At 45.9% G+C, this 13535-nt stretch overlaps 1 protein-coding gene across 1 annotated transcript; it reads right to left on the bottom strand.

Annotated features, from left to right (window-relative positions):
- Positions 1 to 4139: 4139 nt before the first annotated feature.
- On the bottom strand, positions 4140 to 11962 carry LOC105687860 (homeobox protein Hox-A5-like). Its single transcript, XM_012403771.2, has 2 exons — positions 7384 to 11962; positions 4140 to 7246 (listed from the first exon to the last, which is right to left on the bottom strand). The coding sequence occupies exons 1-2, from the start codon at positions 8078 to 8080 to the stop codon at positions 6591 to 6593; spliced, it is 1353 nt and encodes a 450-aa protein (XP_012259194.2). The 5' UTR covers positions 8081 to 11962; the 3' UTR covers positions 4140 to 6590.
- Positions 11963 to 13535: the final 1573 nt, after the last annotated feature.

Consider the following 13535-nt stretch of genomic DNA (forward strand, 5'->3'; position numbering starts at 1 on the left):
TTGATTTTGGCCGGGGCAATTAGTTAATTGCAGGGGTAAATTCAGCAGCAGTCCACTATTATACGGTGACCTTTGAATAAGCGTTAAGTGCAACAGGTGTTATTACGGGACGGCTGTATAGATAGAGAGGCTGACGTTCTCGGAGCACGGGAGGCGAGCATGTTCAATGATTTTGAGTCTCGAAACCGTCGCGCGGTTTAATTTATGACGTCTTCCGTCGATGAGACGGAAATTCGTGTATTCGTTCGATCGGCTGCCCAAATTGAAAGAAATCGATTCCACGTATCCTCCGTACCAATCAGATTTCGATTTGATCCAAGTCAGAAGTCATCGAATTTTTGCAACCCCCGTAATCGCAGCTTATGACGAGAATTGCCACAGGTATAAAAACCAAAAAAATATCTAAGATTCTAAAAAAGAAAGATCGATTCTCCAAGTGACGAGATATAGTTAAAGATTTAATTACGGCCTACGTTTCGATGCCTATATCCGTCCATGAGATTGGGGTGGTTGCGGTGTACAAGAAGTCACGTGTATCTAAAAATAAGATTTTTGTACCGGTGGATCTCTTGTCTTGGCAACAAAACCCCGGAGTCTTCGGTTTTCCGTTCGTATACGATAAATGGCCTATTTAAGTCGATAAGTTTTTACCGTCTTACCCCAGCGAGCACCTGAATGGATGTATAAATACGAGCGTGCGTATACCCCACGCCGGAATCCACACGAAACGAGAGAAAAGAACGAGAAGCGGATCCCGCGAGTCGTTGGCCGTGCAGAGCAGCGGCTACCGCGTTCGAAACGGACCTCCCCTCCCCCCACCCTCCCTTTATATCGTGTAACGGCGTGCGTCTTATAACCTGGACGAAGTCATCAAGTCACTTTGACTTTGACTCGGACTTTTGAGAGTCCGCCGATATATTTGGGGAGCGCTCCGGTTTGTAAGCCGCCGAACGGAGAACAAGAAACTGTGTACACGTTCGAATTCGTTTCCCGTTGCGGTTCGTCGTCGCGCCGATCGGTTGCGACAAGCGGCAACAGCAGCAACAGTACAGCGATCGCGACTGCTTAAAGATGCTCAGCGTATCTCGCGGCAAACCTCCGCGAAGATATACGAAGCCGCACACGTACACACAATACGAGCTCGCTCCTCCATCGTTCATTAGAATTTCTAATAAAGCCGTTGCAGGTGTAAAAAATGCATCGCGGTCAGTCCTCGTGTCCCCATGAATCACGCGGTAAGCGGAGACGTCGTACACCGTCGACCGAGTACACGTGTAGATCCGACCAGGTATTGTATCGTACAAGTATTCGCTGCGATACGCGCTCGAAAAGCGCACGGCGTTACGTACCACCCACGATGACTCCGTGTCTCGTAGTACCTACTCGCGATTCGTCTCCGAAATGATTTTCGAATTGCGACGCGAAGAATTAGAAAGAAAAGAGGAACGGAAGAAGTTGTTCATCCCCTCGCCGGAAAAGACGAGAAAATTTTTCACCTTCGTTCGTATCTGAAATTTGCAGTTTAAAGGGTAATTGAGACGATGGTCCGGTGGCGCTGGATCGGGCCACCTGTCAATTATTGGCGCGTTAATAAATTCTTCGTGAGTCGATCTTTGTCCGTTAAAAGATGTGGCTTCTTTTTCTCGTACGACGATGACGCCCGGCAGTGGCTGATGCCCCGGCGTTCTAGATACTAAATTAAACTACTGAAAACAGCTGGTATGTCGTAAATTATACTACGTACCTACCTATACGCCCGTTTTATACATTCGCTATAGATACGTGAGAGAGATGTTTAGATTTAGTTGTTGGCATCCAGACGTCGAATTGTTGGTAACTCGTGTTATGAAATGGGATATACCTTTGCGGTGTTAAAATCCAGTAGCGGCGTCCGCGCTGCATTGAGGTTTTTACGTCATATCTTCGTCCGCGTTGAGTAAAATTTGAAAGATGCGTCGGAGTAAAAATGAAAAATAAAAAAAAAATCGACAGGCAACTGTCGTACACGTGAAGCTTTTTGTTTTGATATTTAGGAGCGAACGGTTATCATCCACACCAAACTTCCACTCTACGCTTCTACCTATGCAACGTTAGAGAGCGGCGCCCCGGGCACGTTCGTATATATATAAACGAGAGGGTCAAAAGCAGCTATATAGTATCGGAGGGAAAACTGGCTGCGAGCGGGAGGGGTTGTGTTTTTACGTTTGACCCCGTGACGACAGCTCTTGAAAAATTACAACGATGTTTGAACTAAAGTGTCCGCTAATAGATTTGGCCCGTAGTAGATCGTTTGTTAGCATATGTATAGAGATACTCGTACAACGGATACCTCCCATTATAACGTATACCGCTAAATATTGTAATATAATTCATCTTCGAATAACAAAGATTTAATTTATTGGATTCAACGCGATACAATATGCATTTATGTTTTGTTTTTTTTTTTTGTTATCCCACCAACTTCGCAGCTAATTATTTATTTTTATACAAGGGTGGGTCGGCACGTCCTGCCTTACTATATACATATACATATATTCGTTTCTAAACGGTATATATATATTACAGTTTTCAATTAGCTGGATAATTCATTATGTAACAAATAACCCGGAGGAGTGAATAAACGTTACTTGTTCGATAGTGACGGGCAACACACGTCCTCGTACATATAGGTATTACCGATGATAAATGTTAGTTTAATTTAAGTGGTACCTACTTACCTGCTGTGTGCTACTTTTCGAACGTCTTTTCACCGATTGTGAGTCAGTCCGGTATGCTTGGCCTCTAGGTACTACACACGTTCACAGACATGTGGACGGTCGCTGGATCTGGACATCGGGTGAATTTAGAAATATGTACCATATGTATATACGTTCGACTTTTCCCTGAGCAATCGCAAATGGATCCTCGATTAATTTTCAACAAATTTAACCGACGACGCGTTGCGTACGTACAGTTTCACGATTATTGATTCAAACCTTTTCTTCCATCCTTTGTTTGATTATTTCCCTGATTTATGAAATTTTTTTCTCTTCTCCGCGAGTGAGGATTAAAAATACTTCGCTTCGGAACGTTCGTTTCGTGAAACGCGTTTCGGTGATAATTCTCAGCCGCGTGTGGCTATCGAACGTAATCGAATGTAAAAAATATTCAATTCGAGCCTATACACAGTTGAGAGCGACGTATATGTAACAGGAAAACCAATACATCTCCTCAGCCGCCATGATGGATTGCTGGAGCCATGGGAAACTATCTGTCAAGCACAATATCGACCCTCGCCCCCTTCGGCCAACGTTCCAACCCCTGCTAAGTCCGACGACTCGGTCCGTCCCGCCGGCGCTCCCGCTGCAGCCCAACCTATTATAGCTTAGATTCTACTTAAAACCGACTCGCACCTACTTTGGCAACCATTTTTCCGATTTCCTTTTTTTTTTTTTTTTTTTCAATCATTTTTTTTTTCGCAATTGTTTCTCAAACAAAAAAAATTTGACAGATCTTGCTTCGACGGTGGAGATTTCCGCGACCGAGATCACAGGAAGAAAAAAGATCCAATTATTTGACTCGAGTGTCGAGATTCGTTTCGGTAATTTTTTTTTAATATCGACCGATGTAACGAATGAGAGGATCTTGAAGTCAGTTTGAGGAAAAACGAACGAGTGGCGAGTTGCGGAGGCCGGCTTCGAACAGCACGTGCAGAGGGTATGACGTCACGGAGTGCACGCGGGGCGGTCTTCGAGCGGCGAGACTATACGCGTGCTCAACCTTTATTTCACGGTTTTAAGATCGTATTTCATTTCCTGCGAGAATAAAGTATTCGTTACACGATAGATGGAATTCAAGGCAAAAAGGAAACGTCTTTGGGGATCTTGCGCGTTCGACGCCACACATGTAGATTGTACGACGCACGCTATATGTCATTGGGATTCTAATTGCGCATCGGCACGCTCGGTTTCTTCAAGTTTTTTTTTTTTTTTTTTGATATTGGGCGTGTTCGGCTGTATTAATTTTCAAATAATTTATTTTTCATACGGTAATTTTCAATACAAAATATAATACTTCTTTCGTCAATAATTTACGCTATCCACGCACGTATATTATGTATAATATGCGATTCGACTAGTATGATAATACCTTTATTGAGGTGCGCAGTTTTTTTTTTTTTCAACATTCTATACCTATTACCTTCTCTTTTCGTTTCCTGAAATTAGTTTTTTCACAATGTTTTTTCCACCGAATCGACGAACAGAGGCGAAGAGATCTCTGAGCACCGGATATTGTTTGATATTTTCTCAATTTTGGTTTTTTTGGTTTTTTTTTCTTCTCATCTCAGTAACTGCGCAGAGTTTCTGTTGGCACTTCACGGAATAATAATGTATAAGAGCTTAATGTTACGTAGCTTAAAATTGTAGTTTAATTTTAATGTTATATGTATATATAAATATAAATAAACTCTAACTATTATTTACACTATGGCTTAAATGTTAATAGGAACGTTACATTATTATTGTTATTATTATTATTATTTTTTCTTTGAGCTTGAACAGGAAAGGCCGCCCGAAAGCAGTTCGAATATGAGCATGTTTCATAGAAACTCTCAGGTATAATTTAACGTATAAAACGTCGTTGGAATGAACTGTAGCTACTCGATGATAGAGTAAGTGTAGAAAATCCTTCGGTTTATCTTATTCGGTGAAAGTAACTAAAAAGTTGGTATCATTCATCACGAACTATAATTTATTCCAAATGCGTTGAAATCACCGAGCGCTGCAGCTGCTCTCCGGTAATCTTATAATACAGACGACGCCAGAACTTTGTTACGAAAACTAGAAAGAAATTTTTAGGACACGCCGAGATAACACGCGCGATGCTTTTGACACAAAAATTTCGACTGCTCCGCTGTTACGCCTTGACACGATAAACGTCGTACGATCCGATGCAAATTCGAAAGTTTACAGCCAAGTTTATTGATTTTTTCAAATTAATTTTCGACGAAACTATACGCAAGGATATCTGAACGGAAATGCAAATGGCGTTCCAGATGTTCGAATCGAAATTCTGTATCGTTGTTGCATCTTCGGGGGAAAAAAATCGAATGCTTCGATGATCGTACAAAAGTATAAACTTGTAATTGGGAAGATATTATTCACGTGGGCAGAGGGGTGAGAATCAGACGGCGCGAGTGACAGGTTCGGTAACGTTTCACAGGAACAATTTGACGATATCGACTAGCCTTTGTACCAGCAAGTCCAACAAGTTGTACAGTTCTAGCTTCTATACATATTTTCACAGGTAGATATTCGCTGTCGTAAGTTCGTAGGATAACTTTCACTTTTCGCGTTAGCTTCGTCGCAGGTATTTGACACGCTTTTGAAACTTTACTTTACGCCGATACTTCGGACCGACTGAAATCTCGAAAATATCGAAGCACAAAGCACGGAATAAATTGTACTAAATATAAACCGTCGTTGCCGCGATGATAGAAAATTTTCGGTAGCCATTTTTCAACGGAGTTACCTGAGAAAACATTCAAAAACGCGCTAGCGATCGTCGAACGTCTGCAACCGCCAAATCTGTGGCGGATGTAATTTTCAAAAGTTTTTCGCGCAGACTCGAGGGCTTCCTAGAACACCGGTGTCCCCGAACGGGTTCACAAAACACAAACAACACCTTATGATTTCCAAGTGAAAAAGAATCGCTAAAAAAACGAACTTCGTACCTATGAAAAATGCCAATATTACAACCGTGCAGTATCACTTGCAGCCGATGCGTTCGGCCATCTTATTTTTCAACGCTGCGCGCAGCTGCGTTACAACCCCTACCCCTTAGCTACACCGAATGGCTCCCTTAGACCTACGCTTGCCATCGGGCCGATCTTTCGACTTTACGACCCGGAGCTACGCAACCGACGTCATCGTACGAATATAATAACCCGATTCCGATTTTACGCTCAATCTCAATTCAATACAGCATTGGCGATCTTTCGACCCTACACCCCCGCAAAAAAATGGATGACGAGTATTTCCGACACAGTCTTTCCCTCAAAACAAAAAATTCCACGAAAGTACAAAGATCTTTTTTTTATCGGACTAAAAACGAAAATTAAACAAGAGCTAATTCGCTGTTATCCTTGCAAAAACGGGTTGGAGCTCTCCAGTGTTAATGAAAAAGTAAGAAGGAAAGTGTATTTGAGAAAAATGAAAAAATGCGATATCATCGCGAGAGTATAAATTTTTACCTTCGGAGTCTGCGTCAAAATATTTTCACGAAAACGGCAAAGGTAGCGTAAAAGTTTAAACGGCCATACCGTCGAGGTTGTCCGGAAAATTTGCCCGTGAAGGAAATCGCGCACGGAGCAACAAAGTCGTGGTGACTACCGGGCGCGAGGATCTCGAAGATCCCCGAAGGATTCAAAGGAGCTGGTACAACGTGCCGCGCGGGCGAACGAAGTAAGGCAGAAAACTTTTGGCCCGTCTTTACCTGACCGGCCCCCGTAGCTGGATACTCGGCTGTTTAGCTCGCTTAGCCATAAATCATCGGGCGTTGCAGGGTCAGCTGCCCGATCTTAGCCGGCCGGGCGGCCTTCTTTTTCCCGTTCACGTTGCAGCGTGAAGATCCAGTCCGTTCGGCTGCCCGTAGATCTGCCGTTGTTGCCCCGCGGCAAAGTCCTGCCGCGAATGTTGTTGTTGCTGAATAGTTTGCTGATTTCCGTACGAGCCCTGGTGTCGATCGTGTTGACTGTGGTGCTGATGCTGATGATGATAGCTCAAGTAAGCGGCGTGCAAATTTTGCTGTTGCTGCTGCTGCTGCTGCTGTTGTTGTTGTTGTTGGAGAGGTATAGCGCCGGTCACCGGACTTTGTTGGTGGATCAAATTCTGCTGTTGTTGTTGTTGGTTAGCGGAATTGGGTGAGGAATTATTCAAATCCTGCGAGCGATGGAGCATCATAGTTGTCGTCGTGGTACTGGTCATTAGGAGGGCGTCAGCCCCTTGACCTTGTACCGAAGGTAGGTCTTCGGTGGCCCCGTTTTCGAGGGGGCTGTAGCCAACCTTTCCGTCTTTTTTGGCCTTCATGCGTCTGTTCTGGAACCAAATTTTAATTTGCCGTTCCGTCAGACACAGAGCGTGAGCTATCTCGATTCGACGACGTCGCGTTAGGTAACGGTTGAAGTGAAACTCCTTCTCCAGTTCCAGGGTTTGGAAACGCGTGTACGTCTGACGCGTACGCTTGTGACCCGAACCGCTCACGTCCGCTGCAACAAGTAAAGTCACTTATTCAATAATTTTCGCAATGCTGTAACGACATGGGAACGGGAGTCATGAAAAAAATTCACACGTCCGAACGATTTATTGGAAAAATTTACAAAATTCATCTAAACTCGAAACAAACCATTCCCGTAGCCAGATTTCATCCAAGGATAATCGACTTGACGTTGCGTCTGATCCTCTCCGTAGTCGCTGGTGTCGGTAGGACTCGCTTTTCCCACGTTGTTGTTATTGCTCGCGTAATTCTGGTAGGCCGAACTTTGTTGGATATTTTCAAAACCCTGAGGAGACGCGGACTCGATCATGGTGGTTGTGGCGGTGGTGGTGCAGCTATCGTTTTGCGCCTGCGCTCGATAGGGATGATAATTTTGCGGGTATCCGACGTTCGCGACATCCGATTGCAGGGGTGTTCCTCGGGAGTGACGATATCTTTCCTGTACCGGAACAACGTCGTTCAGAAGGGGGTTTCCGCTCATCGGCGAAGTCCTCTCGTTCGTCGACGGTGTGTAGGGGGGAGTCTGAGACGTGACGACGGGTGACGTCACGATTTTCCCATAGTTCGAAGGCGTCGCGGCCGCGTAACCGTCGACGAGGGCGTTCTTACCGTGTCGCAATAGCGTCTCGAGGAGACTGGACGATTGCGCGGAATTTGGATCCGAATTCGACGAAGACTTGGTAGGGTAGACCGCGGGTCCTTGGGGATGAAACTGAAAATCGGCACTCGAGAAAGGATTTTGGATGCTCGACACCGCCTCGGCGAGTGTCGGTTGGTACGGCCAATATCCGGGTTCGTTGTTCGAAAAGTACGCCGAACTCGCCATGACCTTCGCAATTCAATCGTCGTAACGGCGCACAATCCACACGGGAACACTGCACACTCTCACCGCACAAATGAGTATCTCGTTTCTGACGCGTGGACCCACTTTTTCGAAAATTCAATTTCACTTTTTGCCAAACATGACGCGTCGAATTCCGTGGAGCGAAAATTCGTAAAAACTGTTCAGACGACGAACGTCCGTAGCGCAGTGTTCGAGCGCGAGGAAACGTACGCGCTTCGGAGAGTAAGCTGGGCGACCTTTCGTACAATGAACGAAAATGATTTGTGCCCCGTAGTTCGACCCCGTGACGACGATTTCGGGCTCTACGGAGGCTCGGGGTCCGTCTCTACTGGGCACCACCCGGGGGTTCGCGCGTGCCAATGTGCCCCCACCCCCGAAAAACTTTCACCGGTTTATTACCGCACAACGTACAAGAGTAGAGACGGACCATGGGAGAGCGGCGAGGGGTGGTGGGGGCGACGGATTTCTGTCCCCGCTCGCCTCCCCCCGGGGGTCAAAAATCTACCCGTCTCGCTCTCTCCCTTTTCCTCGCATCAGCTGTCCCTCGACGAGGGAGCCGAGGGCGACCGGGAACACGGGAGACCCACCCCCGATATATATATTCACTCGATACCGTTCGATGCCGTGTGTACACCCCCCTAGCGGCGCGTATCCCCTCCCACTATTAACGCCATTCTCCAAAAACCCATATTGGAATCCCCCCTCGGCTTTTGACACAATGCGCCATGTGTGTACCCCTCGCCAGATACCCGGGACCTTATTATACGGCGGCCTTTCCGCCTATAGGAGAACGAACCGTCGGTGATCCTCTCGCAGCGGCAACCGGCGGACGTTCAGATTTCGGGGACCGATTTCCCGATCTCCGGGAAATATCTCCGGCAAAATCTTGATACGGATTCCGCACTTTTTTTTTTCGGCTCATGTATCGCTGACTAATGGCCGACCCCTCGAGGGTGGTTTAAAAACGCGATTCCTTCATCCCTTTTCCCCATTTTATTTCCGTTTCTTTTTTTTTTTTTTTTTCCTCACTAGTACGCTGTTAACAAAATCCAACGAGCGGTACAGTGGGAACGAAGTGAAATTACGTCTAAGGCGTCGTGCGTGATGCAGCCGGGGGTAGCTATATATATACCCCCGGGCAAGGGCAGTCTTGCAAGTGACGTCTTCTCCGGAGCACCCACCGAGTTCGCGGGGTCGATTAATCACGGACCGGTATAGAGACTCGGGGTTTCGGTTTCGGGTTTGCCATCGGTAGATAGTTTCCTAGGTAGGCGAGCGCGTGGTGTAGAGGTGGGTATACATTATATACATATATATGTATGTATATGCGAGGTATACGCGTACATAGTTAGCGCGTTTCTCCCATATACCTACTCGAGGCACCACTCCTCTGGATTTTCATTAATCCAAGTTTTCGTTGCCTGTTTGCTTTTCCATCGTTATATACGCTACGCTATAACGTATCTGTATACCCTACCGCGATTCCATCGAAAAAACGCTTCGAGCTCCCTTGCACGGTTCTCGCCGCTGCTAAGTGAGACGTATTAATCCATTTGGGTCGCGGACACGTGTATATCAAACCCGAAGAAATTCGACTACACGGACACACACGCGCACACACACCTCGCACCTTCCTTTCTCTCATTTTTCTTCACGTGTTTTCTATTTTTTTAGTTTTCTATTTTTTTTTCTTCTTCTTATTTTTAATGAACGCTATCGTTCAAACAATTATTACCGGCCGCCAACGCGCGATAACGGTATACATATATGTATATATAGTGGGAAAGGCAGAGGTTTTCCCGCGTGAAAAACTATAAATAGTAAAACAGTTCCGAAAAAGTGATTAATGACGGGGAGCGCACAGCGACAGGCGAGCCAGTCAGCCAGCCAGCCGACCAGCGGCCACATCGATGCGGTGCCCTAGGAGGTGGTGGACGCACGAGGAGACGCGTGAACATATTCAATAGGAGTTCCATTTATACGCGCAAATGCAACACACCGGCACAGATATATTCTTACTTATGTATATATATACGTATACGTATACGTATTACGGTATATACACACGAGGCATACATAATGCCCGTATTTCCGTGTAACCTCCTCTACGTGCAGGTCTGACGAACCAGACCGATAATAAATAATAATTTTGGTGTAGGGCGACGCGATGGGTGCAGCGACGCTATAGGGCGCCGGGATATGCGATGAGGGGGGGAAGGAAGAAAAAAAAAATGCTTTTGGGGTCCACTACGTTACAGTCGCTCCGGCAAAGCATCAAACCATAAATGATTCCAGCTACTGACTTCATTTAGTCGTTAAAACTGATTCAGTGTTCAGTTTGCACTGAATGAAATTTTCCACGTCGTTATACCGCGGCCTTTTTTTTTTTTGCTTTTCATCTCGATCGTCCGTCGATGTCGGTTTTTTTTTTTGAAAATTTTTCGACGACTAAACGACGACGACCGAATCCGAGGAGAGAGCTTTATTAATACGATAGTGAAAACGTAATGCCGCGGTGTGCGACGAGAGAACGATATCCTGAAACTCCGTTGAAAATTCATCCTCGCGGTTGAAGTTTTCGGATAAAATTTATGTCACTGTCAAAGATATAGTGGGGTAGATAACGTCGTTGGCAAACTTGAGAGAGACGCGTCAACGCTGCTCTATACCTCGGTGCTTTTCTATTGCTCCTGCAACGCCGTTGTATACTCGTAGAACGAGTGCAGAGAGTACGAGGAAAGTAAAACGGAGAAAACTACCTGGATGACGAGGAGCAGCGGTGGTGATGTATTACAGGCAAAGTAAGTTCGGTTATATACTTTATGAGGGAAGCTCGTAAAACACGAAGCGGCCAAGAGACACGCGCGGGCACGTGCTCCCCTACCCCCCCTTCACCCCCCCTGCACACCTAACCCCCACCTCTAACCACCCGTCTAAAAATTGTCTCTTCCACTTTCGTTCGCTTGTCTCTCTGCGCACCGCGCGACCTATAATATATTAATTTTTATACTACCTTACCTGGTTGTATGTATGTACATGTACAATACATGTACAAATATGGAGGTACGAACGTGCAGTCGCATGTATACGTACATACGTTGAAAACAAAATTATTGATGGTTGTATAAGCTATGGAAATACATCATACAAAAACATTTTATCCAGGTAGTAAGTTACCTACCTTAATAACTCCCCCCGCCCCTAGGAAAATCCCTTGTACAATTTTCTTGAGGCAAAGCAAAAATGGTCATAAAACTTTCTCCGAGACCGGAATTATTATACCTATGTTAGTTGACGCGTTGAAGTCTTCTCATTGTCAGCTGGGGCAAAAAATAATTGACGCGTATATACCTCTTAATTTGCTGACACGTTTCCTCTCGTGAATGAAAAAATTCCTTCGATTACAACGGCTGATTTATTCGAGCCACGATTTATATACACATATAAAATGGTGGGCATAATTAGAGCGGTTCTTATTCACCGTGTATGAATCAACTTTCGACGGCGGTTCCGCAGTAGCATTGCGTGAAATGGTTTTGAAAAAGGGGGATGGGGGGGTTTCCCCGGTGTAGCGGTAGTCGCTGTGGTGTGGGGTCAGCGACATATGCGCCCCTCAAAGGGAGGCGCGGTATTCGGTGATTCCGTGCGATCGGGGGTGGCCTTTTGGAGCCATTTGGGAAAATTGGGAATATCGGGATCAGGAGCGGGCGGCGGGTGTAGATCCAGCTATACCTCTGTGCAGGCGCGACGCGTTCGCTATTATTGTATCTACGATTGATTTATATTTTGTTTGTGGTGTACGGTATACCGGCTGATGTACGTTGTACCTCTCTTCGAGCCGCCATAAGGCCCGTACTTCGTTTATTCTACCTATATACGTACCGTGTACTATATGTGTTCATTTATTTGCCGATGTACGATTCATTTGTCACCCGAAAAATATACTTTCAATTTTATTTTATTTACTTTACTTTCCCTTACGCAGTTTGAAACCGCAGCGATCGTTCCCTTCTTCTTTTTTTTAGCCATTCTGTACAACGCGATGCATATATGTATAGTATACATAAAAATAGACAAAAAGCGAATAAACAAATTTAAAAAAATCGAATCGAGTACAAAAGTCCGATCCGGTAGAAGAACGGACGCTCAACGCCGGGTAGACACAGGCATCATCGCGTGCCTCGCCATGTCGGCATATTAACGATCGTAATGGTACCGCGATTCCGAGGCCGCCGGAGCTTACGGGGTCAGAAATCACCTCTGAACTTTGAACGGTAAAGAATCGGCAGACCCGATATCCGTTATTTCGAAGCAACCGCAAAAAAGATGGAAACGAAATCTGCAGCAAAAATTGAAAATACAGTCGCCGTACAAAGGTCACGGTTGGAAGATGTGATCGAGTGGGATAGAAAAAAAAAAAGAAAAAAAAATGCAAAAATTGAAAGAGCGGTTTTCTCAAACTCCGACATACGTACGAGGGGAGTAGCGTTTCCGCTTAAGCAGGAGCGGCGTAAGTGGGTATGGAAACGGGCGTTTCGGGGCGGAGCGCAAAAAGTGCTGAGCAATCGTTCGGAGGCAGACTGTTCCCTAACTGGTTCCAGACCACGAATTTTCTGGTTCACATACCGGCGAAGGTCGTTGAATCCGTGGACGAAAAATTCGAAACTTGATGGCAAATCGAGGAACCTCGCGTGCAATAACGTGTGTATATACCCGCTCAATCGCGCAGGTGTTTTCAGCTGTTCAATCGACGATGTTCCTCGTTTCTCAAATCCCTCGGAGTCCCGGACGTTTTGACGCTTACGGGTTGCGTGAAAACGACTCGCCTACGCACGTACGACCGAAGAAGCATTGATAAAGAACGCGGTGTGCGTGAGACGTGAGGCGTAACGCGTCAGACCCGTAGACTTTCAGTTGAAGTCGTGGGGCAACGCTGACGTATCTCTTCTCTCTCCTGTCGCGATCCCCGAGTAACCGAACATGTGTATCTTTCTCTTGGCAGCGGGTACGTGTCAATCTCCCATTGCCTCCTACTGCGGTTGAGCGAGACATCTTCCTACATAGAAGTTCGTGCGACGAGAACGACGGAAAATTAATACCCGCTGGCCCGCGGTGATGCCGTCGTAGACGGGGTTTCGAAAATTCCCATCCAACTAACGCGACGATATCGACAACCGACGATTCGCCGATCCGCTCCGATTTTCTCGGAAGGTTGTACGGACGACGACGACGACGACGTTTCTCGATATTGAGAGGTGAGAAATTTTTCGGTGCGAATTTTCGGCCCAGGAGAGATATGAGACGCATCGTCCGACGAGCGAGCCGCACACCACCACAGCGGTGGGTTTTAGAGTATAAAGCGTGATCCGTAATCAATCTCAGTTAGCGAGTTGGTTGTTTTTTGGATTGTTCGTGCCGTTTCTTTGAGCGAAGTCAA

This window comes from Athalia rosae, chromosome 6 (assembly GCF_917208135.1).
Source record: "Athalia rosae chromosome 6, iyAthRosa1.1, whole genome shotgun sequence".
Lineage (NCBI taxonomy): Eukaryota > Metazoa > Arthropoda > Insecta > Hymenoptera > Athaliidae > Athalia > Athalia rosae.

What these genes read in the sequence shown, in the direction of transcription:
- LOC105687860 (XM_012403771.2), bottom strand. Translation starts at nt 8,080, where the DNA reads ATGGCGAGTTCGGCGTACTTTTCGAACAACGAACCCGGATATTGGCCG. An exon ending in GAAATCTGGCTACGGGAATG is followed by an intron (nt 7,247 to 7,383) that starts GTTTGTTTCGAG and finishes TACTTGTTGCAG; the next exon opens with CGGACGTGAGCGGTTCGGGT.